We start from the raw sequence: 27851 nt of genomic DNA, 5'->3' as shown, positions 1-27851 counted from the left end.
AAAAAATAAGCCCCTGACCAAACGAGCAGACTCAAAAGTGTATTTTAAAACAGGTTTTAGAAGTTTTCAAATGGCTGCCTCTCACCGTCTCTCTAGACGCACCCCCCATGCGTATGCATACACACATGCATACACACATAAATTCATCTTTAAGAACTTCCCACGTGAATAAACACCTAAGATGACAGACTACACCAATCAGCAGGGACACAGGTGAAGTTCACTGCAACTATTATTTCTGCTACTCACATGTTAGCAAGTTATCAGTCATCCATAATGATCGTGTGGATTTCACAGTTTATCTGAAGGAAATCTGCCTTCAGCTCTCCTTCAGCCCTCTCATCTGTCCTGCTACTTCAAATAGTTGTTTCACCTTTGAAAAGTGTACTATCAGCGATAAAAAATAAACAAGATTTTTTTTTTACAGCAATCTGTTGCAAAGCAAGATCCCTTCACTGGAAAACTGAGCACTTAGGTGGCAGGAAATAAAAATGAGTAAGCCACTAAGAGCAGACAGTGTTTTGGAAGAGAGTTAGGCTTTCGATGCCAAGATCTCAATGAGGAAAAAAAAAAACCCAAAGCGTAACAAGATTCCTCTGTTATGACACCCTGGAACTTTCTGTAAGTGCTTAGGAGGGCTCCACCAGCCACAAACAGATTCAATTTCACAGACTCATCCAATAACCTCCTTGTCTTAATCTGGTAGTGCTCTACTTTTATGATAAAAACACCAAACCAAAATAGCAGCATCACCTTTTGAGAAAGGGCAGCATAGTAATTTTACATGTAGCTCAAGAGGCTGGTAGTAAGTACAAAACCTCACACATTTCTATTTATTCTTGTTCCTCTAAAAAGACATTTTGAAAATGTATGAAAACCCAACTATTCAAGAGCTTATGCCAGACTACAGATTTCTTCCTTATTTCTCAGCTTCTACATTGTCATATTCTTGGTTAAATGAATATAGGCCTATTTTGAAGGAAGAGCAAAACCCGTTATCTTCTCAAACAGACATTTTTGTCACTGACTAGTGCCTAGTTTGAAGAGAAACATCTGAAAATTAGATAAAAATAATGACAAGGCACTACCAGTATGAAAGCTGTTCTAAAAAAAAAACCAACTTATTATTGCCATCAGATCTCAATCAACTGGGATCAAAAATTCTAGGTAGCACATTTTCCATTAGAGATGACAGAGCTGCCTTAGATTTAGCGATTTCATTAGCTCAGGGCAGCTTTGTAGGAACACAGCTAGTTTAGTTCCCAGGCCAGCAGGGCTTCAGAAACAGCACTGCCACACAGCATGGAGCTACTATTTATAAATCTTGCAAGCATCTCATGTATGCCGCAGCATTGTTTCAAGAACAAGCAAGCAATTCTACACAGAGTCATCAGAGCTTATTAGCTCTAGTCACACGGGACCTGAACCGACTCCACCAGACCATTCAGAGTAGGCTGATGCATCTATTCCCTAATGGTCGACATTCCACAAGGCTTATTAGATTGTGTGCATTATTATGTGAATACACAGATCCAATTTTAATCTGGCATTGGTCCCAACCAACCCACTAGTGAGAGAAGTACAGAGATTCAAGAGCTCTGCACTAGCTTTCCCCATTGCATCCAGCGTTTGCCACATTACTGACATACCTCCTTGCCCATTCCGCTACCCCAGAACACCTCAGATAAGTGAAAGGTAATTACACATAGCAAAAAAAAACCTCTTCTTGTCATTAGGCAAACCCAGCATAAAAGTACAGATACTGGTGCATAGTTCCAGACTGTGTAGTCAATTGTAATAAAAAAAAAGAAAAAGAAAAAAAATGGTAGAAAACAAGATTTTTTTTTTCCCACAGCAAAGAAATCTTCTGCATATGAGGTGACCTAGATTCTCAAAAAAAAAAAAAAAAAAAAAGGGATTCCTTTTTTATATTGTACCCAGGCCCCATTAAATTAAGAAAGAATTTTTATTGTATTTTATTGCTTTGCTTGCTTACCTAGAAATGCAACAGAAGTAGAAAATGACTGTTGTCTTTTTTGCACTATTATGATTCTTACTGATATTGACAGAAGTACAGGGCTTTTTATATTCAGCAACATCAGTAACTCCAAGGACAACAGTAAGATGGAGATCCAGAGGTGCCGGGGGGGGGAGGGAGGGAGGGGAGGAAAAGAAAAGGTTAGGTTTGGTCTCCAAAAAGTTATTTTCCTTCTGCAATGTAAATCATAATACTTGCACATGAGTAAAGAACAAACATGCATTAACCAAAAATTACAGAAAAAGCATTTGTCTTAGTTACGAATGCTTAGTTACGCAAATCCTTAATAGGACAAGACATAAAATAATCTGCAATGTGCAACCCATCATCCAAGGTCATGAGATTTGTGGGATTTATGGGTTTTTTTGTAAAAGGATGACAGTTTTTTGTGTGTTTTTAAGAGGTTGGGTTTTTTGGTTTTGGGTTTGTTTGGTGGTTTTGTTTTTTTTTTTCCCAGATGCCAGATGTTCCCTATAAATTTACTGTACTTTAGTAAAACGGATCAGTGATACAAAGCTTTGCAGATGCTCGTTAACAGTTACAAGAATATATATCTCTATATTACAGAAAAATATAATCTTTCATTTTCAGCCAAATTTTATTAATTCAGCATAATTACATGAAATATATCCAATATTTTTTCTGTTAAACACATACCTCCCTACAGTATGCATTGGTGATTCTTAATATTATGTCTTGAGATGGGCAAGATGCAAGAGAGCCATCTCTGATTTCTTCTTCTGTTAGAAGCCACTACACTACAAAAAATAAAAAAACTGGAATTTAAGTTTGAAATACAGTTTAGGATAGCACAAAAGAATAAAAATTCTCTAGTCCTGAACCAATATTCTCTGTCAATTAACATAATACGAACTGAGCTCTAAGGATTTCCTCTAAATCATGTATTTGAGGACTAGGAGTCCTGGTGACTCTGACTCTACATTAGTAATTTATTTGAAAAAAAATCCTCAGGCTCACGAAATTAATCTAGACTCTTACACTGATTACAGAAGGAATTATGAACACAGTTACTTAGACAAAAAGCATGATTTCCACAGCACACTTTTTCTTCCTTGGAAGTCACTAACGGGATGCTATCATTTAAGTTTAATGAGAATTTCAGAAGTGGGAAGAGAAAGTCTGCAGGACAGACTGGCAACTAAGGGTATGCAAAGACATTTTGTATGGTAACTTGATTTCTTTGTTCATCAGAAGCATATAGAAATGAACATTTACTTCCAAAGGACTTTTGTCACAAAACAGAATTAACTTTGAAATAACTGGAAATCAGTTCAATGGTATTAAGCACACTACATGACAAAACTCAGCACATACCAAAATCAGCTTTTCATTAATATACACTGACTGGAAACTACTTCAAGTTGAGGGAATCATTAACATGGAACAACATTAGGAAAAAACAGATAGATGAAACTGGCTGGCCAAGCTGAGGTAGCTGTATCAAACTAGATGGTGTGCAAGGTGTTTGGAATAATTTTAGTTCCCTCAACATGTCAAAGAAAGGGTGGCAGGGAACTACTCTTAAAAGGGACTTATTTAGCATTTTATGAGCCAGGTTTTTTGTTGGATATGAACACAAATTGCTTACTTTTATTACTGGGACAGAACCTCTTGGATCACTGGAGAAAGGCTTTTTCCCACAGATTTTGTTGGTTTTCCTAGTTTAAGCATCTGTGCTTGAGGAAAAGGCTTCAGACATCTAAGACACTTGCTAAACCTTTGTTATTTCTGTTGTAAACCCTGCATGCCCCACAGAATTAGCTGTAAATGAGGATACCTACACGATGGAGCTGTAGGAATAAGTGTACTAAAGCTACCGAGGAAATGTGACAACGGAAAGAGTCAGTACAGGTCTCAACCCCAAAACGTGTGAAATTCTGACAGCTCTGAAAGTCTTGCTCTTCAATTTCACATTATTTAACATCAACAAAACATCTGTCTCGCCAATTTCAACTTCAAAACCAGGAATTTTTGAGGCTGACAAAATGCCTCCATATTCATATACAAAGGGAAAAAAAAATTTAGCATCACAAAAAAAAAATCTACATAGCTCATCCAGTAGTCCAAGGAAAAGTGCTGGACAGGAGGTCTGCATCCAGCTGATGAATCCTTGGCTGATGGGCCAAGACTCTTCAAATCATTGAGAGAGAAGTGCTGGATGCCTCAAGAGCCTGAAGATAGCCTAAGGGAAAAGGGTCTTTCTGCGCCTGTTGCAGGAAGGAATGGGGCACAGAGAAGGGGCTGGACAGGTGGTAACAGCTGGAACAACGCATTTTTCTCCTTAGGCAGGAGAGCTGGTGGCCTACTAACTCCCATACGATGCCATCTTCCTGCTTTAAGAGATTTGATATGCAGTACACCAGTTCTTCCCCAAAGTCTCACTTCCTATACGAATTTAAGTTTTCATTTCAAGTTCTCATGCTGGGGGAACGAGGGTGGGTGTTAGAGGTAAGTCATAAGGTAAGGGGAAAAACAGAAGTCTATTTTCTACAACTGTTCTTTAAACTGCCTGCGAACGTTTGGTATTTCTGCTGGTTGGCCGCCTCTCCCCTGCTGTGCTGAATCAAAGCTTCATAAAGACCCTGCTCTTCTCAGAATGCAAAAGGAACACTTATGACAGGCAGAAAATATTACTGCTGGCACTGGATTGTCAGTTCATCAGGGGAGAACCGCACAACCAAAAATGCTGCACAATACAAATGAAATTATGTTGTCCACCCCCTGGAAAAAAACCCTGCATTTAGCACTTGAGATCAGCAATAATTGGATACAAAGCCTGGGGGAAGACATGAAAAATCCGAATACAGAAAAGAAGATGTGATAAAGCAAGCAACACATTATTGAGGAAAGAAACGTGTCTGGACAGTAGTCCAATAGGCAAAATTTGCATAACACACAAAACCAGAACAGAAAAGTAGACCGAAACCATTTTGTATTTTGGCTTTTCAAGTGAATTTTGAAACACTCCAAAGCTGTGTTCCTCACAGGAAGCTGCGATAAGAGAATGGACTGAATTCCAGTTGGATACCTAGAACGCCAGTTTGCTTAATAAAACAAACCCCAAGCTTTAGAACTAGAAAACATCCCCTTGAAGTGTGTCCTAAGGCAGACAGAATAAGAAGCACCCTCCTGACTTGGGAAGATCACTTGGTCTTTTCTCTCTCACACAACTTTGCAAAGTTAGGGGATGTGCTTATATTCCTTATTGAATGATATAACAATTAATCAACTACTCATTAGCAAACAAAAATATGCATGTTTCAGAATAACTGGAAACCTTTTCTAGTTCTATTACCATTTCAGATTGATCTATATTGCTGCATTTCTATTTTAAATTTAAGACAATTGAAGATTAATAAAATCACTAAGTTTATGGCTTGGGTATGATTAGAATAGAGTGCAAAGTCTTGACCATTTATTAAAAAATGCAGCAAGCCTAAGCTGGGTTTCACAACTAAGCAATGGTGAAAATCTGCTAAGGAAAATAAGGCAGGCAATACTGACACTTGTGGTCATTTCTAGATTGCTATTTTTCATTCAGTTTAAAACATGGTTATGATAGTCAAGAAACATGTTGGGATCACGAAGTATATTCTACAACCCTGTCCTCTCCACTCTAAGCAGGGGGGTTGGGCTCGATGATCTCTCAAGGTCCCTTCCAACTTAAAGCATTCTATGATTCTAAATGACTTATTGGAGAAGTATTCTTTTTGAAGCAAAGAGAAGAATAGCCACTGGCCATATACATAATAATTCATAACACATAAAATTAAACCCAAGAATTTATGACATTCTGTATTAACACATTTCCAGAAAACAGAGTTTAAAAGCAAAAATAACCAACCTTGAAAATGTTGCCATTAATCATTTTGAACTGTCACTTGAAAGGTTTTCCAACACATTACAGCTGAAATAATACTACATTTTACTATGATAAAATGGAATAAACTTTGCAAAGTATTCAAGGGGTATCCAGAAAGCATGCTCCATATGGGAACATCCAGTTGACATGTCAGCTATGATGTACGTATTTAGTTTAACTTTCACGGGACTCATGGCCACCAGGCAGAAAATTACCAAACAGTACACACCTGACTATCACGACCGCTCTAAATTGATTTGAGAAACTTATATTAATGTTGTCAAGACAGCACTTTATTTAACAGCTCAACCTTAGGGTCTGATTTATTTTAAAACCACTTAGACAAGATTCTGCTGATGCCCTCTAAAGATGACACATAGGAAGTTTTTTTAATTTTTGAAGAAAATATTCCAAACCTTTGTTTTGCACAAGTACATTTTGCATAGTTCACAGTTGTCACATGCACAGGCTAGTGTAAGTAGACATCTTTTCTGACTCCTTGCGTCTGCTTCTAGCTTTGCAGAACTCACTGAACAGCCAAGCTTTCACTGGCCACAGTAATTCTAGAGTGCTCTTTACACACACGCTGCACATCTTCACATCAGCGTAACCCCTCCTTAGTCTTAATAGATGGCAGCATTTCAAAGACTAACATTGCACCTTCTAATTTAAGATGTAACCATAGTAACATTACAGAACATACTACTCCTTGGATCAAGAACAAGCAGTCCGCTGACCCTTCGCAGTGAGATTTAGCCGAAATAAAGCTCATTCCAACCTCCAGCCCAGCAAGATTGCTCAAACCTTCTGGTCATATTGCCAGTACAAAGCAAGCTCTGCCCTCCTGAAACACCCAGAAACATACAGTATCGTATAGAAGTAGTAAAGAAGAAAGTGCTTTAAAAGGAATTTCTTCCTGAAACTTTGACTCTCTAAAGCTACATCAGTCACACCCAGATAGAAAGTCATAGAAAAATCAAAGGTTTTCCTTACTTTTCTGTAAGATGAGCAAAGACCTGCTCATCCTTTAAAAGCAAAAAATGACTGAACAAAAGAAATTGTTCATTAAGATTTAAGAATTCAGTATTCAGTTTGTTCACATAGCAAGATGACAAATTTTACGCATATCAACAGGCAACAGCTCTGTCTGAACTTTACAAGCTATGCACAAGTGAGGTGGTCATATAATTAAAAGCCAAAAGTTATATGGTCAAATAATTAAAAGCCAAAGGTGATGTCTGCTCCCTTCTAAATTTACTTTAAAACAGATTCTATTTAGAAAAAATGGCCCTTAGGACTTTTATACCTTTAATGTTTACTAATGAGCATTTACAGAAAAATGAAAACAGCTCTGCCCACCCCAATATGTAAACATAGTACACGTAACTCACAAACTTTCAGATACACACTTCAGGTATAGTGAAGCAGTAGTAAATAAATTAAGTTGCAACACTATGGATTTTAATAGCTATTCACTTGAGATTTAGACTTGCTTCCTGAATACAATGTTACATGTCTTATCTGAAAATTCAAAAATCAGAGGCAGATTTACATGCTGGTATTTGAAAAAAACATTACTTGTTTCTATGTAAATCAACACAGGTAAATTAACTACATGAGTATTTCACCTGATTTCCTGCTAGTAGCTCAGAATGCAGCAAACTGACAATACTCCTAGCCAAACTCTGTCACATACTTGTATACATACAGCAACACATTCTATAAAGTTCTGTATATTATATAGGGTTAAGGATAAGAAAGCTTTGTGTGTTTAAGTGGAAGACTCAGTAGACTGAGCACACATGCAACCTTTCAAAGCACTAATTCTCAGTTATTCATAAATGTCCCAGAACAGTAAGTGGTGCTGGACACAGGTCTCTCCTCTCTCGCTCCACCATCCCACTGACCCCCCTCCATTTTGTAAACACAAGTTTTTTTTACAGTGGAGGAGATACCAGTCTTTACTGGTAGGCACGTTATATCTATAACTAATATTTAGGGAATATGCTCGTGCTCCTAAAATGTCCTCAAACAGGATCACAGGATTTGTGGAAATTGTCATTAGGATAGGAAATGCATACATTAAAAACAAGACTAAATTAATAGAGAAAGTTAGTGTACATAGGTGATTTAGTTAGGAGGATATAAATCTGATTATGTTTTTAGTGAATTATCAGAGTATGTATGTGGAATAGTAAACCACACTGACTGCCTGGGGAAGCCTTATTTGCCAGTAAAGGATGTACATACCCCCAATCTTACTAATCAGAGATACCATATGATAGAGCAATTATATTTTCTTTATCCTTGGGGGGGGACACGACCCAACTCAAAACCCCCCACTCAAAAAACCCCCACCAGTTAAAGATCTAGTTATTAACTTTTCGTAATAGAGTGGACAGACACAGTGACTAATAAATACTTGGGTAAGTATGCTGGTAGCTTTCTATTTTCTGAGCTATCTACTGTGATATTGTATTTATAACATATAGTAAATATAATAAGATGCTTCAGCATAGAAGGGTCAGTCATTGAAAGGACAGAAACGAAAGGAACACAAGTTTCCTCAGGACAAGACAGACAAATTCTATAATATAGGTATGTCTGTAATAGACAAAAGACATATTAGATGCATCAATAATTGAAATCAAGTGCCCCCGATTCTGCAATACCAGACTTCAACCTTTACCAAGGAAGAAAGCCATTAACAGCATAAAGGCAGCTTAAGAGCATGTGCTTATACATTAGTGTCGTCCAGCTTAATTGACTAACCTAAGATTACAAAAAGCAGCTTTTACAGAGTAAGTATGTGTAAAGGAAGTATGAGCAAAGAAATACATTTTTTCTTTGGCATGAAGGCACAAAAGATTTACACTCAAAGAGAGCCAAATGGGTTAAATCAAGCCTCGGTATTTAAATGGTCATAATTCCTTTACACTGCAAAACAGCTTTTAGAATACAGGAATAGAGTGTCTAGCATTAAAAATCCCCTAGAGAATCATAAGTTACAGTGTCAAGGAAAAGTGAAAACAATTTGAAAAAACCCTCAATCATTCATTTAATAATCATACAATTTTTATACTATTCACCTATCATTGTGCTTGAACTGAGTATGTATCATTTATCAAATAGGAGCAAGAGCCTGTAAAGCTTTCTGGCTGCCTTTGGATTTAGTCAAAATGAATGCAAACAATCACGTGGGATTCAGCCAAGCAATGACGTTAAATTCTGCTCTGTCAGAAGACAGCATCTGTCAAAGCCCACATTTAAACTGCTGCCTGCCTGTGCAGCAGCTGAAGAACTACGGAATGGATTTTATAGACCAGAATCCTCGGTTAAAACAGCTCAAAACCATTTCCATTACTGCCTAGCAACAATGAAGGAAGGAATAGAGGGAAATCCTATTACCGAAGGCAACTGAACCACTACGCACTAGCACTCCCTGCTAACATTATCATTAGAAATATGGATACTGGGGAGAAGAGAACACAGCACTGCATTGTCCGACAAGGGAAATACCAGATGTAAAAGCTCCAATACATCGGCAGTGAATGCCAGACAGCCCCGATCAGAACAGAAACGAGAACTACTGTCCTTTTGTTTGAAGGATGAACAAAAAGCCCCAAGACAAGGACAACACTTATGAGCAAGGAAGGTAACACAGCAACGAGCAGACAGATGGACAGATTGGATGCTGTGAAAAGCAATCGCAGGAAGCAGACTGTTGGGGGATGTGCGCATGTTCGATAGCATCTTTTTCGCTGAAGTGATGGCGTGCCAAAACTATTTTCTGTGGGCATAATCCTCGCACCATAAATGGCCTGACCAAGGAAGGTATGTCAAATCCTTGTGTGTGATACTCATTCGATTGTCTGTTACCTTTTCAGCCATTACAGATAATGATCGTTCCTAATTTGCAGAGCCCTGAGATAACATGTCTCTGAACAGGGAGAAAGAATTCTAGCAGGCTTTCCTCTGCCACGGCACAATGTCACTACCTTACACTTACTAAATGCACCGCTTACAGTCTGCACAAGGTTGGTGTGGCTAGAGAGGAGGGATTAAAGGGATAATGTTGCTACTGTCATGATTGCTTTTAACTGAGAAATTAAAAACTCAAACCCCTACAATATAGAAAAAACAGTTAGAAATCCTCTCAAACTAGGTCAGAATTAATCCTTATCTGAAGTAATCTTAAAGCGCTGGTAAAATGGCCATGATGTGACACACTGAAAGCACTGAACCATCCAAACAGACCACGCAGTCAAATTACATTATCTTAAGAGTACCTTCAGACCTTTTTACGCTTGCTTCCCTCCCCCCCGCAAACACAAGCAAGATGTCATCAGGCTAATATCAGCCAAGCATAAACTGGGAGCGTGCAAAAGCTTGGACATGATTTAAACCATCAGCAGTGCAATCAGGCACCACATCTTACAAGTAACATCAGGCTTCCCTGACATCCCAAAAGGAAACCTTCCAACACTACACACTCAAAATGGTGAGCACATAACTTATCTCCTGCCATCATTACAATTTCTGTTTAATATGAAAACACTGACTGTTTAACTTTGATTGTTAAATGACATTCCATCTAATTACCATTCATTTCTATTTATTGTTGAAATTTAAATACTTCATCAGTAGTGGCAAACAAATGAGATGAATATTTGCAATACAAATTTGAGACCTAAATCCATAGCAATTTAATATACCACAGAAAGAAAGTGCTTATCTGCAGAATCTACCAATAAGCTATAATAAATCATTAAACGTCAAGTGTGCTTTCTTTGCCCAAGGCAATGCTAACATGCACTAACAAAACTGCAACTGGAAAGAGTTCGCATACCTAAGGATGCAGCATACAACAGTCACCGGTTTCAGATCACTTTTGAGACATTTAGAAGGTAAAGTCACTTTCCAGAACTTTTAAAACAAAAAATTCTACCCTCAGGCACTGCTCCTGGAGAAGCATGCCTAGCCAGTGGTGCAACTTTGGTATCTGACATTTAAAAACCTGCATATCAAACCTCAGCCCAAGTACTGTTTTGTGCAGAAGATTAATGCAGTTTGTAAGTGAACTCAGGCACATTATGTGAGGCCTAATATGCAACCGCTGCTGCTGTTTATCAGAATACCGACTCAGGCTGCCTTTTGAGCTCTTCCCTCTAATTAAAGAGTTTGCCCACACAGCTAATCAAAGTATGAAAATCCAGGACATGTGAATAGGAAGTCAAATGCTTCAATTTGCAAAGCTGTAATTATAAAGCAGTACTGAAAGTACAAGGGACTGAAACACCAGCAGAGCACAAATAGAAATTCAAGAGGCAGTCACAGTTTATGTATTTGGCATTTGATAATGCATCAGTGACTGCACAGTCAAGTGCCAAAAATGAAGTAGAACTATTATAAATCATATCTTCAAAATGCAGAGCTACATGCAACAACACACCTCCAGAAGACAATGTGAGTGTACAGAGACCTTTTGCTATACTTAGGCTTTTTTACCTACTGCCAGTGGTTGGTGCCTGTTCCCAAGCCTTCTGTGAAATGAAATTTTAAATATTTGGGCAAAAGCAGTAACGCTCTAACGCTAATTAAAAAGTGAGAAAAAAATAGTATTTTTATGATATTATTTGATGGTGTTAAGATATATTGATAGCTGTTTACATTCTTTTTAAACAGTGCATCCTAGCATGTAGTATTTTTTAAAGGAGCGATTCCTATTGCTGTATTTAAAATGTTTACTAACCACTGTATATTTTGAAATGTTTTACACCTGAATTACAAAGAAAATGAGACACAAAGTTATTTGTTTTTTTCAGTCAATAATTTTATGAAGCTGAGAAATAGATGCGGGTCCTACCATATAATGCCTTTTTAAAGGGCAAACAGAGATTGAAGATTTTCTAGGAAACTCCCACCTTGAAAAATCAAGGAAATATGTGAGAAATTACTCTCTTTAAATTTCTTATGATTCTAGTTCCATCCCTCACTGTAAAACTTATTTTAATGTGCACAATATGAGCATGCAGCCTGGAAAAGAAAAGAAAAAAAAAAAAAAGGTTTCAGCCATTCAGCCATTACAACTGCCTTTTCTGGGACACTTTCTCAGTGCATCATGGAAAGACAGCACCTGAAAACAGTTTCCAGTTTACACAAATATTTACATAACTTGAGATTCTCACTTTTGCCTATTGCCATATGAAAGTAGGTGCAGAGCAAAATACTACCTCAGTTAAAAATTAAACACAGATTAGTAGTGCAGTGCAGATTTGCTGAAGTATTTGCATCTAATGACTGCAGTTTTAGAAGTGGAACAATTTAATGTGACAAAATTAATCTAAATTCTAGCTGCCACTCCACATTTGTGAAATTCTGGTTTTGACTTTCTTCCTAAACTGCATACACATGCAATGGAACAATAATAAATCAAATAGTCCCACTGTTGCCTTCCAAACTGGTATCAAACAATTAATTTCCCTGAGATCTAGGGTACCCTTTGAAGTGACATTTACATCTGCTTGTGCAGAGATATGCCTCCCAAATAGCTGAGCATTCATTTAAAACTCATTGCACACTGCAGAGAAACTAAGAGTTATTGGTTTTGAGGGCAAGCTTTTACTTTCTAAGTGTGCAAAAGCAGGTGCAAGTGGTCAGATAAGCATAAGTCTTTTAAATTTGGGGCTTATTTTCTTTTACATAAGGACAATTCCTGAGTTAAAGCAGCATAGAAAGAGTAGTGCGGAATTTCAGATTAATTCTCAAGCTGCATACTTTAGACATACATGTTTAACAGCTGTAGACTGGAAAATAATTTTTAGAAAGATAGCTCAGTCGCCAGTAAGTGGCATAAGTCCAAAGCAGTTTAAAAAAAAAAAAAAAATCAGAAATACTTTCAGTGAGCTTGAGGACAAAATTCATGAATGCTGTTTAACAGCACAACGACAGGGAAGAGCTTAATAGATCACTAGGCAAATCTATTGCTATTTCAGAACGAGAATTAAGGAGCAGTGTCGCCTTTTCAGATACATTCATGTTGTGACAAACCACAGTTAGAATCCTCACTTACTTGCTCCTCCTAGTGGAGGTTAGCAAGAGAGACAGTTCCGACTGTGCAATACTACTTCCCTCTACCGATATTGTGAATGAGGCATCTTTCACATGCACGTTTTTTTGTTTATCTATAAACCAACATACAGTAATTAAAATAAATCTCAGTTATACGTCTCTCCCTACCCTTTTGAAATACAAATTTTCCCTTACACGAACCAGGCAGATTGAATGTTGTCACACTCATACAATGTAATGATATATTATTCAACTGCCATCTCAACTTAAATTACTTCCTTACAACATAAAATCCTGTAATTTCCCCCATAACATGTCACTTAGTTTTTAAATGCAGAAATTAATCCAAATATTGGTTTTAGAAGATAGCAAAGCATTAATAAAATTACACATTTATATTAGAAATAGCATTTTCTATAGACTTTTGTTCAACTGTCATCCTTTCTCCTATACAAAACCCTAGGGCCCAGAAATAAATTAGAGCAAATTGAAAATCACAAACGAATTGCTACCGTGCAGTGAAAGGTTCATTTACGAGATGATGTGATCAGCTTTTAATATACAGCATCATGAAGCTGCCATATTGACTCTGCTCTTGAATATGAAAAAAATTTAAGAGAAAATGAAGCACAGACTACTTTGGCACTTTTTCTTACAGTTACAGCTGCTGGTAACAATACTTGAAATTTCTGTACAATACCAGAAGTATAGTATTTACATATAAATTTATAGAGAAAAAAACAAAAATCATGTTCATTAGACAGTTTGCCAAAAACTTAGTGCTGTGCAATTTTACTTCCAGTTAATATGAACATTTACTTAAGATTTCTGTCTACCAAAAATCAACAGCTTAATTTTACATCAACCGCATGTGAGCCTGACACAACAGCCAAGTGTTCCATTCAATATTTTCCTTCACTGTGGAGTAGAAGGTTAAAGGTGCCTGAAAGGTGACCGAAAATGTTATCCTGCGTTACCGTCTGAGGGCTGTGCAGTGAGATTACTGGACCCTGAAAATTAATTTTGACAGGTGCATCTTCTCATTGACTTTCTGAACGCAGTCGGGGCCGGTGGAAACACGCCAAGCAGTGTACTGTGACTAACACAACTCTGCCATAATCAACCTTGCGCCGTCTGTCCCACCACCAATACATGACCATTTTACAAAAAAGGTTTTTAAACTGTGAGCCATACTAGCCTCTGCATGTCAAATCAATTTTAATTAATGCCAATAAACCTTCCATCTGGTATCAAGGCCTTTTCATTCAGTCCTTCTCAAACACCGTAGAAGGATTTCACAGTCAGTATACATGAAGCTATTTATGTCCACTTCACGCTTTTTCTGCTAACATGATCAATTTATTTTTTTCTTATTATGATCTTCGGTACCCAGGATATTTGTCAAAACTTTTACCATGAAAAAGTGTTTTTGAAAGCTAACAAATCAAGTCAACTTTAATTATAAATCAAGGCTGGCTTTTAGCATAAAATCAAACCTTGTTTATATTGGCACAGGCTGGGCTTTTTTCAAAAAACTGAGCTCAATTTTATGTTTGTATCTGCTTTTTCATTGTAACCTTTTATATTATGTGCATGTAAAATTAAAGATTTCTGATTTCCTTTTTTAAAAATCTTTGCAGAGTGAGCCATTTGCAGACAATTACTCAACATGAACAAAAGAAAATGAATACCAAAGAATAGCAGTGGATTCAAAAACGATCGGAAAAGCATTTTGCTTGGGCATTGTCTCAAATCCCATCATTGGATTCTTACAACATGCTTCAGTGGAGGAGACGACACTGCTGCTTTGCAAAGATGACCTGGAATACCAAAAGGTCTCTGTTTCGCACCCATCTTATTGGCCTGATCTCTCTCGTGTTTCTTTTTGCTATGTTTCTGTTCTTTAATCATCACGACTGGCTGCCAGGCAGGGCTGGATTCAAAGAAAATCCCATGGCTTACACTATACGAGGATTTAGATCTACAAAAAGCGAGACAAACCACAGCTCTCTAAGGAACGTGTGGAAAGACGCCGTACCTCAGACGCTCAGGCCTCAAACAGTCACCAACTCCAACAACACAGATCTGTCACTGCAAGGAGTAACTGGTTTGGAAAATACACTCAGTGCCAATGGAAGTATTTACAACGAAAAAGGCACTGGGCATCCAACTTCTTATTATTTCAAATACATCATCAACGAGCCTGAGAAATGCCAAGAGAAAACCCCTTTTCTAATATTGCTCATAGCTGCAGAGCCAGGCCAGGTAGAAGCTAGACAAGCTATTCGACAAACTTGGGGTAACGAAAGTCTGACACCTGGCATCCAAATCATTCGTATTTTTTTGCTGGGGTTAAGCATCAAGGTAAATGGATACCTCCAGCGTACCATACTAGAGGAAAGCAGACAGTACCACGACATCATTCAACAAGAATACTTCGACACCTACTATAATTTAACCATTAAAACTCTGATGGGAATGAACTGGGTTGCATCTTATTGTCCACGTGTTCCATATGTTATGAAAACTGACAGTGACATGTTCGTCAATACTGAATATTTAATACACAAGCTTCTGAAACCAGAACTTCCTCCGAGGCACAAGTATTTCACAGGTTATTTAATGAGAGGTTATGCACCTAATAGGAACAAGGATAGCAAGTGGTATATGCCACCTGATTTGTATCCAAGTGAACGTTATCCTGTATTCTGCTCTGGAACTGGGTATGTTTTTTCTGGAGATTTAGCAGAAAAAATCTTTAAAGTCTCCTTAAGCATCAGACGTTTACATTTGGAGGATGTATACGTGGGTATCTGTCTTGCCAAGCTGCGAATTGACCCTATGCCTCCACCCAATGAGTTTGTCTTCAATCACTGGCGAGTTTCTTACTCCAGCTGTAAATATAGCCACCTCATTACCTCCCATCAGTTCCAACCTAGTGAACTGATCAAATACTGGAACCACTTACAACAAAATAAGCACAATGCCTGTGCCAATGCAGCGAAAGAAAAAGCAGGCAGGTATCGCCATCGCAAACTGCACTAGAAGGACAGCGCTCCCTCTATCAAATGTACTCCATGTGCAATTTGTAAATACCGCTGAACGCATGTACAGTGAAAATGGATGAGCTTAATGGGACAGCCTTTAGTTGATCCCCATCACATAGTGGAGTCTGAAAATTATTTTTTTAAGTTCAAAAGAGAAGTATAGTTCTTGATAAGACTAATGTTATGAAACTATAACCAAAAGGTTTTCCCAGCAAATTTGAGGAAAAAAGATGACAGTATATAAGGATTTTTGTGTTAATGTGCAATAATAAGCATGCACACTTTGGTGGTACAATTGCTGATTTATGTGCCAATAAAATATAATTGAGCATATTTTCCACACTAAAACTTTATTTAAAAAAAAATGCATTCATAGCTCTAGTTCTCTTCAATGTAATGATTTCTTGTTATCTACAATTGCTGTAAAATGAAAAATGAAAAACCACGGAAATGCACAAAGGGCAGATCAGTTTTACCTTCAAATACCACATTAAAATTATTATATGCTTCTTTAATGTACAATACATTTAGCAACGTCACATTTACAATTTAGTACAACACTACCAATGAACTCTACAACACTAAAAGTCTACTTTCTTAGTGCTCTCTTAAAGTAGGTCCAGTTTTGGGAAGGTTGCTTATTTTGGTTAGGAAAGAGAGATAAATGAAATAAAAGTTCAGAAAGCCGCCACTTTGTACATCACCTTCAGAAATGCAAGTAGTGTTCTAGATTCAACTGTAGATTCAGTCAGCTTCTCCTCAAAGAGCTGACTAAAAGCTAGTTAATTCTCTGGGAGTCATAGGGTGAGCTCTGAAAATCTGGTGCTAAGTAACATTCATCTTGGCATCTTCATGCAAATTCATTGAATCTGCTATTAATTTCCTTACATAACTTCAAGGCAGCTCAAAGGCTGATCAGAAATGCAAAATGGAACTTCAAGTCTTTCACTGTAGCTTCAAAAATGTCTCATTTGGTGGAAAGAGGGAGAAAAACCAACCAAGTCTCTGTTGATTTTGCTCTTTCCTGCATACCAAAACCAAAGGATCAGTCTAGTGAAAAATAGGTGTGCTAGAGAAAATTAAGCCACACACCTTACCTTTACAGGTGGGGAAGACTAGATCATAGTAAGATTTAGAGTTCCAGATAACAATATGGGCAAGAATAAAGTCTAAGCAATTTTAAAAATTAAAGCCACAACATGTACCACTGAAAATAAATTGTGAGAAGTAGGTTAAATCTATTTACAGGTTTCCAGTTTTCTAACAAACACAACTTTTAAAGCTTATTTTCCAACAGAGTTACAGCAGAGTTGTATCAGATTCAGGTGATTACTGTTTGTCACAGTGCCAGGGTAAGCAATACCCACCTCTGATTTAGCAGCAAATGATGGAACTGTGATTAGTTTTCTGTTTGACTGGGACTTTTTAATTGGATAAAATACACATATTTGATGTACTTTTATTATTTAATAAAATTGATTATATTTATGGTCTTCAGACTTCACTTTCTATGGGAAAACTGCTCAGGAAGAAATAAATTCCCAGCTTTAGCATTACTTTAGCATTAGCCTGGTTTTCATACCATGCACAATACAGAGATCATAGCAGGGTTTTTTTTCTTTGTAATGAAAAGACAAGTCATATTACTGAGCACTCTCAGCATCCCTAAGGCTGTCTGTATGCAGGAACTTACACACATGAACAGACTGTATTGCACTGGACTAGCCCTCTGAAGATAATTCTACAAGCTCCTGTTGAAGATGGGTATGGGAATTTGCTCATCACCATCTTTTTGGTGATACACCACTAAATTTTGTCATCTGCTGTATTTGAGGTATGATAATTATATTTGTGCATTTCCAAGATACCTCAAATTGTAGAAATGTCCATTTCTGGGGAAAGTAAATGTGTGTAAAAATAGTAACTCTCTGCAGAGGAGATTTCTCCAACTGGATTGAAAGTGCATCCACTTAGTTTATGTGTTGACTATTGCCGTTCATGTAACACAGATGCAAGCTGCATTAGAAAAAGTCTTTGGGAGCATTCTTTCAACACCCATTTGTAGTTTTCTTCATGCTCAATCTGCCTGCTTCCTTTAGCTAACACAGGCCACGGTTAATGTCCCAGCTGAAAGCCACCTGGCTTAAGTTAACTATATGCAAGCTTTACACAATAGTGCAAGTTTTAGACAACCAGAGTGAGTGTTGAAAGCCAGCTACTACTCAAGGGTATTCAGTTCTGGAAGATGTACGATCCCATAAGTGGCCTATCCCCAAGTAATGCTGGCCAAGAACACAGTCCATCCTCTTGGAGAGGACTTCAACACTGTTCCCTGCCTTCAGCACTTTCAAGCTAGACTGTAATGTACTCTACTTGGATTTTACCAACTCTGGCTAGTTCAAAATGCTTTTACTGGCTTCTGGGTATAGTCCAAGAGTTTAATAACTAAACCTTAAATAGTTTGGCACTTGAATCATAAAGTTTGGCAGCCAAACAACCTCTTGGGTACTCCACTTTGGAGCTCATGCATGATGCCGATCTGCCTGAGCTTGGCAGAATTACGGTACAATGCCTACAAGTTCAGTATATCAAACTTCTTGCTAGTTAAAATACTAGTGAGGAGTATAAGATGGTAAATAAAAAGCCATTTTTAATGCCCTTTTAAGGGTCCAACGTAATTTTTAAAAATTTGTATTAATGTTTGGGTATAAGTTGAAACTACTCTATAAATATATTTGAATCATTATCAAGATAGCCAAAGGCTACTCAAATCGTTTGTATCCAAGTACTGTTTGCTTGCACAGTTCATTACAAAGCTTTCAGAAGCAGGAGGGACAGCTTGTATGATGAAATATGCAATTATGGAATGAAAGATCTACATTCCATTCTCTGAATGTTTTTACTGTTTTTTAGCTTGTGTTTAAGCTATTTGCTCACTCTATTAGAATATAAAAACAGTTAATGTGAAAAACAATGCAATAATGATTTATATCATTAAAATCTTTGATAAGTTCCTCTCACTTCCTTTCCCCATAAAGCAAGACAAAAAAAAGCATTTTCATTAGCAATAGGATACAAGCTTGTATCTAAAAGTCTAACATGTCTGCAACGCAGTAAGAAAAAGAAAAAGGATATAACTAGTTTACTCACTGAGGTACAGAAGTTTGTATATTTGCTTTAAATGTTTTTACTTCTCTGTGCATCTACTTCAGGTTGAAAACAAATACAAAGAGTCATAATGATTCAAAACTTACTATAGGGGAAAAAAAATGCAATGTCATCAGTGCCGCCATTATGACAAAGAAAAAAATCCTAGAAAAGTGAAGCATGGTAACAAAAATCAGAAATTGGAATTACGTAGTTTTTCACTATTTAACTTTCAACTAAATAAAGATTTACACATTGATACTAGATGACCAAAATGAAGTCCCACAAAAAATTGTTATTCACCAAAACTGTTCCTTTCATACCTCCAATTAAATCAGTTATGCGAGTTATTTGCAGATCACACATCAATAGATTTGAGCATGGAAAATGCACAACTACAAGTTTTGGTGTAATACAACTGATCCTATCCCTAGACATTGACAGATTTTTCATGGGTAAAGTTTATGATCTGTTCTAGTCTGAAAGAGTGGCTACTTGGCTACTTCCAAGTCTCAGTAGTTGGTCTGAGGGGAAAATCCAGTGTCCATTAAGGTCTTCACTTAAATGTTATAAATTATTTTTATGTCCTATACATTTAAAATTGTATGATGGCATTGATCTAGAAGAGATGAGACCGACTGGCTTTCAGGTTAACCTTACCAGAATAGTAATTTAAAATTTGCTTTTCTTTGCAATGCAGTAATATAAAATGTGTCAGTCCATATTTACAAAATATTTTCAGAATATATTAACAAGTTAAGACATGCATTAACTGTCTCAAAATCCATGCTAAATCAGGCACTGGAGGGGAGGGAAGCACCTAGAAGCCATTACTTCAGACTGCCCCCCCATCCCATCATTTTCCTAGTATGTTAACACAATCCTCAATCGTACTTCAATCTAAAATACCTACATAACCCCACAGTGCAAGAAAATCTTATCTCTTGAATGAATACTCATCGCAATGTGTGAAAACCTCCTAGGAGGAGATGAAAGCGGGAGGAAAGATGCTAATATAGAAGCTACTGCTTCTTACATTTGTGCTATTAGCAAGAACAGGCTTGTAACCGATTTGCAAACACATCACTAGTTGTTTAGGTATTTTTCCAATTTCAAAACTCATTTCTCAATCCCTATTTTATGCTGTCAAATAACACAAATAAGTAAATATTGGACAATTACTTAATTACACTACGATAACCACACCTATCAAATTTTAAGAGCATTGTTGTCCTTCATTTCAGATTGTTCTTCCAAAACAGCATGCAATTTGGGTGGCACGCAGTCTCACCCTTGCTGACCACAATAACTTCAGATTACAGATCATACCTAACAGACAGGGCATTTGCTGTATTGCTACTGATTACGTCTCTAGACCACCCACTCCCGCCTCCCTTCTCCAGCTCTGCTTCACAAGACCCAGCCACTCTGGGAGGGGAGCACGGGGGGACGAGGGAGGCAGGGAAGCTGCACCACCAGCTATGCAATGCTGCACTGTGAAAATGTAGGTCAGAAAGGAGAGAACATTGTCTTTCCTTTGTACCCACAGCAAGAGTGAAGTCAAAGGTTTTCTGGGGCGGGAGGCTGGGGGAGGGCTGTGGAGAACAACTTCTTACAGCAGGTCAGTTAAAAGCTCTCAAATGTCAGAAAACAGAAGAGTGAAACTAAAAACGCAGCAGCTGATCAACACCACACAGGTTAAAAAATATAGGACAGGCTCAGTGATAAGGGAAAGCATGAAAAGTGAGGCCAAATTAGAAAGCAGGATCTGAATTTCTAGTGTTTGCACTTCAGCCTTTCTGGAGAAAATAAAAATCTATCAGGTAAATCCATTCTTCTAACAAAATTTTTAGTTTGTGATTGCAGTGCATGCTTTTTATTATGGCCAGAACCAAAGTAATTACAAGACATGACACGATGGCATGAATAGTGACTCCACGGAGAGTATTTTACATATAGGACTGTTGGTACACAGTCAAACCAAAAGCAAAAAAAAAAAAACCTAGATCACTTGTATCTAGGATTTAAATTTCATTTTCAAAGGAGTTAATTCCAGCCTTCATTTATCCCTGGTTAATTCAAACCAAATCTGGCCTGGTATACCTTCCTGTCACAGTTAAACAACTGCAAAGGAATTTAGCTGAACATGGGATATGGATGAAAACTACCATGTTGCCGTTCTGATATTACCATGGCAACAGTTACAAGAGCTCTCTCAAGCATTTAAATCTGACAGTTTTCATGATAACACTAACTGGATGATAGTAATGATGCATTTTGGGTCATGAGCTAACTGCTGTATAACTCAAACCACAGGGTTCGAACCTTTCCCTTTGCTTTCCTCAAGACTATGCTTGTGGTCAAAATGTTCTGACCAAGACAGTAACCCTGAATTACTACTCTCAAAAAAACCCCAAAACCAACCACCAAAAAAAAAAAAAACCCTCAAAAAGAAAAGCACAGGGAGTACTCATGGCTTAAAGGTTTCCATTTGAATGCTTAAGTTGTGCACAGTTGGTGTAGAAGGTGGAGAAGTCAAGACTGCTAAAATCTTTGATGGGATTTTTCTCAAAGGGCTTTCATTCACCTGGGAAGGTTTGAGAGAAGAGTATGCTTTCTAAAGAGTGAATTGAATTGCTGCTGCTATCTTCCAGGTATCATTTGCCTGAGCAAGAAGGAGGAGGAAGAAACCAGTGTTTTTCTATAATCTGTCATAAATTTGTAACCAATATACACTTTTTAAAATAAGAAAACACTGCAAGCTGGAGGCCAAAGTGTACTGAAGAATATACTGAGGACAAGCACATCCATTTCTTTTTAGCCCATTTAGCTTTATCTAATATTAATTGACATTTCAACTGCTTAATATGAATATTTGGTGAACCACTCAGTCTGATCTCCCAGATGCTCAGTGTGGGCATAAGGGAGAAGTCTCTTTTTCTTTACCTCATTAGAAAGCGAAGCATGTGAAACATGTTTCTCATCCTACCATTTTAAGGATACCAGCTTTGATACTGTCTTGCATTTAATTCAACTGAAAAAGATGAAGAAACTGAGAATAGTGTGAAATCCTTAAAGGTTTAAAATTTCCCAAGATGACAAAAATCAGACTAGAAGAAATAGCCATGCCTGCAAGGATGTAAGAGATAAATCTTTTCAACATAAAGAAGTCCTCAGAAAGTTAAGTATTTTCAGTTCTTTCCCTGTTCACGCTTTTTAAAATTTTGTATTCTATTAAAAAATAAAAACATCCATGACATCATAAAACCACCACATCCCTACACTCTTGAAAAACCACAACCCCACCACATCTTTTCTTGTGGAAAGGCCAAGTGTTCCCACATCTCAGTAAGCTCAAAGTTTAAAACAAGAAAAACCAACTGCCACAAAATCCTTTGTTAATAAAATAGCAAACAAGTCACCAAGGAAAACACAAACCTTGCTTACTGCCTTTACTAAGTATTTAACATATCCTGCATTTAAACAAGCTGAGGTCTAAGAAGTATTTTGAGAATAAGAGAGAGATTCTAGGTTTCATTCAGGATTTCTATGTCACTGTCATCACTTCCAAAAGAAGTGTGAATTTAGTATACAAAAAAACCCCTACGTCATAATTTAAGCCTGTTGTGTCATAACAGATAGGTTGATGCAAGATGATAAAACAAAAATGAAACACTGGAAAACACCATCTGTGACTCAGTCAAAACTTTAGTACTGCCACTTAATGCAAATGCCAGTCTTTTTATAGGCATTCCTCCAAGTCCACCTAGGCATTGATTTTTGTAGACATAAAAATTCAGCTCAACTATCCAGCCTTCTGAATCAAAAGAATAACCAATTTCCCATTGTATCATCTTTGAATAAAGTACTGTATTTTATTGACTGTTTTTCAATGTAGAAAAGGGTAACATTTTTATGTCCCAAATATTTAAAGAAACAAGATTACAGTTCAGAGGTACTCTTAACATTACTTAAGACTCTAAAATGAAAGTAAATATCATATACATACCTGAGGGGACAACTAACACATCTGTTCCTCAAAAAGCAGATTACAAAGCTTATGCTGTAAGCACACTGAGGCATACCAAAGGGAAAAAAAAAAAAACCACCAAAACCCAACAAACCCACAGAAACCACACTGTTCCTATATGAATGTATTTTCAACAGAATAGTATTTTCAATAATGCCTCTATTAGTGTCATGAGAAAACTCTTGTCTTTCAAATCTGAAATGATTTTTAAAAGTTGATGCAGGAGATTACTTCTATCATTTCACCAAATTAGAGATGGTTTATCTATTTTGGACGTTAACCATATTACTTAAAGCTAATCTTTCTCCTGAACTCTCAAAATGGTAAAAAAAAAAATAATTGGAGGAAAAATGATAATTACAATTCTTTTACTTTACAAAATTTATAATTTATTGAGATTTAAAAGCCAGTTTCCACTTCATACTATCCAGCTGTGAATTATCCCCTTTTTAAAAGTAGGCAAGTTGGCTTGCTCATCCAGCAAAGGTGATTTTCTTTCTAATCAAAATTCAGTTGAGAAATGGATGCTGCAAACAACTTAAGATATCCAACTTTCATCAAAGTCAATAAAGGAATGACATCTTTCTGCCAATAATTTGTGGGCTTTAAGCCCGAGTAAAATATAATGCTGTTAAAAAATGCACTGTCTGGGTCCCTCAACCATTTTTAATTTTTTTTCCCTTCTACCATTTCCTCATTTTCTACTAGAAGAAGTTAAACAATTTGAATGATTTATTGTCCAAATTTCACACTAGCAGAGCGGAATAGAAAAACTAGAACGAAGTACACAATTGCATTTCTTCCCTACCCCTCCTCCTATTCATCAAAAAACTTTACACACGAGCACACCCTTCTTCTAACATCGTCTGCACACATTCCATAAATCGAGCCTTTTTGAGAAACACTACTTTTCATTGCATGTAAGACTCCGTAAGACAAGCAGACAAATATTAATATTTAACTGCTTCCAGTTCTGTGAGAAAAACATTTATGAATCTTGTATTAAAAAAATTTTCATTGTAAAGGATTTTATGTGGAATAAAGGGTGTGTCACACACCCCCCCCCCCCCATTTCTTATCACAATATTCTCTTGGACTTGCAGGTATTAGCACCCGAAGTACTAATATAATACTTGGATCCATACTACCTTGATTTACTCATAGAACAGATGAATCCTAGAATGTTCATGACAAAACTGACCATCATGAGCATTAAGTGCCTTTTCTTTTTTCTCACGACCCGCATACAATTAACTGCAGAAGGCAGTACATGCTATCATATTCTAGCTCGGATATAGCAAAGTACTTCTGTATCCGTTTAAAGTGCTGAAAAGAAAATATTCACTGGTACAGTCATTTCAGCATATACAACTATGATCCAGTTTAAAGTTAGGCTAAATTGCAGAGTTGGACAGTGCTCATACTCTGAAAGGATGGACTGATTCAACCATGCCAGAAGGTTGAGTAGCTGGCCTTCACAGTGTTTATCATAACCAGATGTATAATGCAAGTGCTGGACAATTTCCATTTTTTTCTCTAACACTTAAAGACTCTTGGGCAAAAATAGCTTTACATATTTGCTGAACATATTTTGCACTGGCTTTGTCAATTACTTGAAGTGAAAAATGATCACAATGAGATGTGTTGCCATAGGAAAAAAAAAAAAAAAGACTGCCTCCCACCACAGCCAACTAAAAAATTTGGCATTTCATTGGTTTCAGTGGCCAATACAAACACCAGAATCCATGTTCATAGTTTGTCCCTGGCTTCTGGGAAGTCCACAAAAATGGAATTAATTTTATAATGGTCAAAAAAGCTTTCTTTTCTTGCTGTCCTACTTCCCTTTAACAACTACCTCTCAACAGCTGAACTTTTTCTCAAGTTATCAGAAAGGTATGTGATAACGCACTAGAAGTGAATCTCTGCAAGATGCAATATGAAAGGCTAAGCGTTTTTCTAAACAAACCCCATCAACAATCTCCCTCCCTCCCAAATACCTCATGAAGATGCTAATGATGAAACATATTCTCTCAGAGAAATTTCTAACTGTCTTGTTTTTAAACAAGTGAACTTTAACTCCCTAAACATCGCTTCAAGATCCCATTCAGAAGAGATGACACAAACCTGTCTGGTTCTGATAAATACCAAACTACAGTTTCTGAATTTTCTATGCAATGTTTTCAAAGTTTACTAATAAGCTCGAGTCCTTTAGATGTCTTCAGAGAATTGGTCACAGATTGCAGACCAACTCTTCACTTAACAGTGGCATCAGATGACAAATGATGACAAAAATCAAATTGACTTGTTTCAATGGTTTGCCAATGTACAAATGCAGACTTAAAAAAAATCCAGTAAGTACAAATAAATGTTGATTAAGACCTCCCTGAACAGTTGATAAATTTTATCCAACAATTCACAGAAATGCTACCCAATTTTCCCCATTTACTGAAAACTGTAAGGTTAGAACACAGAAACTCACCTGTACAGATTAAACCATACCGATGTTTTAATCTGAGTCTATACCAAATCCCTATATGCAGCATAAGAGTTGAAATTATCAATAAATTTACTGTGCTGCTGTTAACTATGTTAAATGAAAAATATCAAAAAAACAGTAGAAATACTTTGTAATTACTGTCCATTAATCTAAACTTTTAAAACTGAGACACTTAGTGCATCTCTTTCTATTAAAGAGAGATAAAAGATGCAAAACCAAGGAAAGCCACACTTCTGGGGAAATATGGAGGCAGGGCAAGCACCAAAGAAATTGTAAGAGAAAATATTCTGCCCTAAGCAGCTCATGTAAGTAAGTGAGAGGATGAATTTTAAGTAGTAGGCTTCAATTGATCAGTTGAAGTAATGGAAATTAGTGTTTTTCCTTGTGTAATGACAATTAAGTAAAGTGTGAAAGGAGTGACTATGCCCTAAAATAAACAGTCACTCTATGAAACATCCACAGCAATTTAATTTCCTATTCCATTCTCACCTTAAAGAACCCAAACATGCTATGTAAAACTGAAAGCAAAACCAACTACCCTTGGGTTTGCCCAGCAAAATAAAACCTGAAGTTAAAAAGACCTCTGCAACCTTTTTTTTTTTTTTTTTTAATATGCCCAGAACTGCATTATGAAAATTTTGAAAGGTACTGAATTTACATGAAATCCAGATGATCTTGAACGCTGCATGCTGGAAAAATGTACAGTCTTTACAGGCTAGTTAATAAATACAGTTGTAGTTCTATATAATCTAGCCATTACTACCTGGACTGGAGAGCAATAGTTTAATTTTATTTGTGGCTCTGATTCAGATCAAATCTGTAATCCTATGTGAGCTAGGAGTGAACATGCACACAGCACTAAGAAATGGGACCTCAGCAACAAGAGAAGCAGGAAATGCATAGGACAGCCCAGGGAAGCTGCTCCCAAACTTAATGCACTAACCAATGATCTAAAGGTTTATAAAGATTCAAGTAAAGGTGAGAAGTCAAAGCATATTAATTTAAATGCATTAAATTCCCACATGAATTTTCTATTGCAGTAGTAAACTGGCCTTCACTCACTGTAAACCAAGGAAATTAAACTACAGTTAACTAATTTTATTCCTAAAGACATCACCAGCCAATGGCAATTTAATGCATTGTAACTTATGAATGTTGATGTTGTACACTTTGGCAATTTGCTTTAATTTACTTGAGTGCCTTGATCTAGATATAGCCTTAAGGAATACTTGTATATTGCCATATTAGATTGCATCATCCTTTGTATTAAGGAGAAAAGGTTGTTTCTGAATGGCAGAACTATGAAGCACTTCTTTAACAGGAAAATGGAGACGACTGTTGAAGACTAACTTCCTGATGACTCCTAGCCATGCTCAGGTGGCAACAGCTTCACCCTGGAAAGACCTGAGGTGTTTAATTACAAATTAAAAATAACTTTAAGATTTTAACCCTTTAAAATAAATCCTGTATTGGGGAGCTCCGCAGCTACAAGAGAAGGCTGGGAGGAAGTTCCAGAAGAACCTTGAGTCCCTGAAGAGCACTGACTGAGACTCAAAGGCTACCAGGAAGAAAAAAGGTCACATTTCAGACACAGGGCAGGGGGTTCCCCTCCCCAGCCCCCCAAAGCTACACACAATTATTTTTCTTTGATTAACATATGTGTGAGTGCAAAGGCACTTACAGAAGTCTATTTATTTGTCACAAAACCCCTAAACAAGGTGGGAATCCAGGAAGATCTGATGCTGAAAAAGGCAGATAACTTGTGAACTTAAAACTATTAAACAGCTCTCAGGCCAGCAGCAGGGTGGAGGCTACAACAGCTGGAAGACAGGCTACAGTGTTTAAGAATCAGTTTATATCAAAGAGAGAACGCCTGTGAATACTGCTAGAAAGCACCCAGGGTCTACCATGAGTCTCTCCTACAGCAGCTTGGTAATAAGGAGTAAGCATGACTTCAGCCAGGGCTTTATCAACAGGAAAAAAAAATTAAAATATCAAAAGAACTGAAAACTAACTGAACGCAGATTTAGATAAGCATATACCCTTCTATGTAGAAAAGTTCAAAGTTTTAAATATTTTACAGTGAAAAACAAAGAATTAAAAAGTAAAATACAATTCACAGTAATACCTAAATTTAC

The 27851-nt window shown here is 37.0% G+C and overlaps 2 protein-coding genes across 2 annotated transcripts in view; one reads left to right on the top strand and one right to left on the bottom strand.

Moving 5' to 3' along the window:
* The window catches only part of CDC73 (cell division cycle 73), a 113888-nt gene that overhangs the window by 34471 nt on the left and 51566 nt on the right, over nucleotides 1-27851 (bottom strand). The gene's annotated exons all lie outside the window — the stretch shown is intronic.
* On the top strand, nucleotides 14769-16037 carry B3GALT2 (beta-1,3-galactosyltransferase 2). Its single transcript, XM_009490193.2, has one exon. The coding sequence runs from the start codon at nucleotides 14769-14771 to the stop codon at nucleotides 16035-16037; it is 1269 nt and encodes a 422-aa protein (XP_009488468.1).

Source organism: Pelecanus crispus, chromosome 5 (genome assembly GCF_030463565.1).
Source record: "Pelecanus crispus isolate bPelCri1 chromosome 5, bPelCri1.pri, whole genome shotgun sequence".
Classification (NCBI taxonomy): Eukaryota; Metazoa; Chordata; class Aves; order Pelecaniformes; family Pelecanidae; genus Pelecanus; species Pelecanus crispus.
Note: the sequence above shows the minus strand (reverse complement) of the source record. Positions and strands in the feature narration are given on the sequence as shown.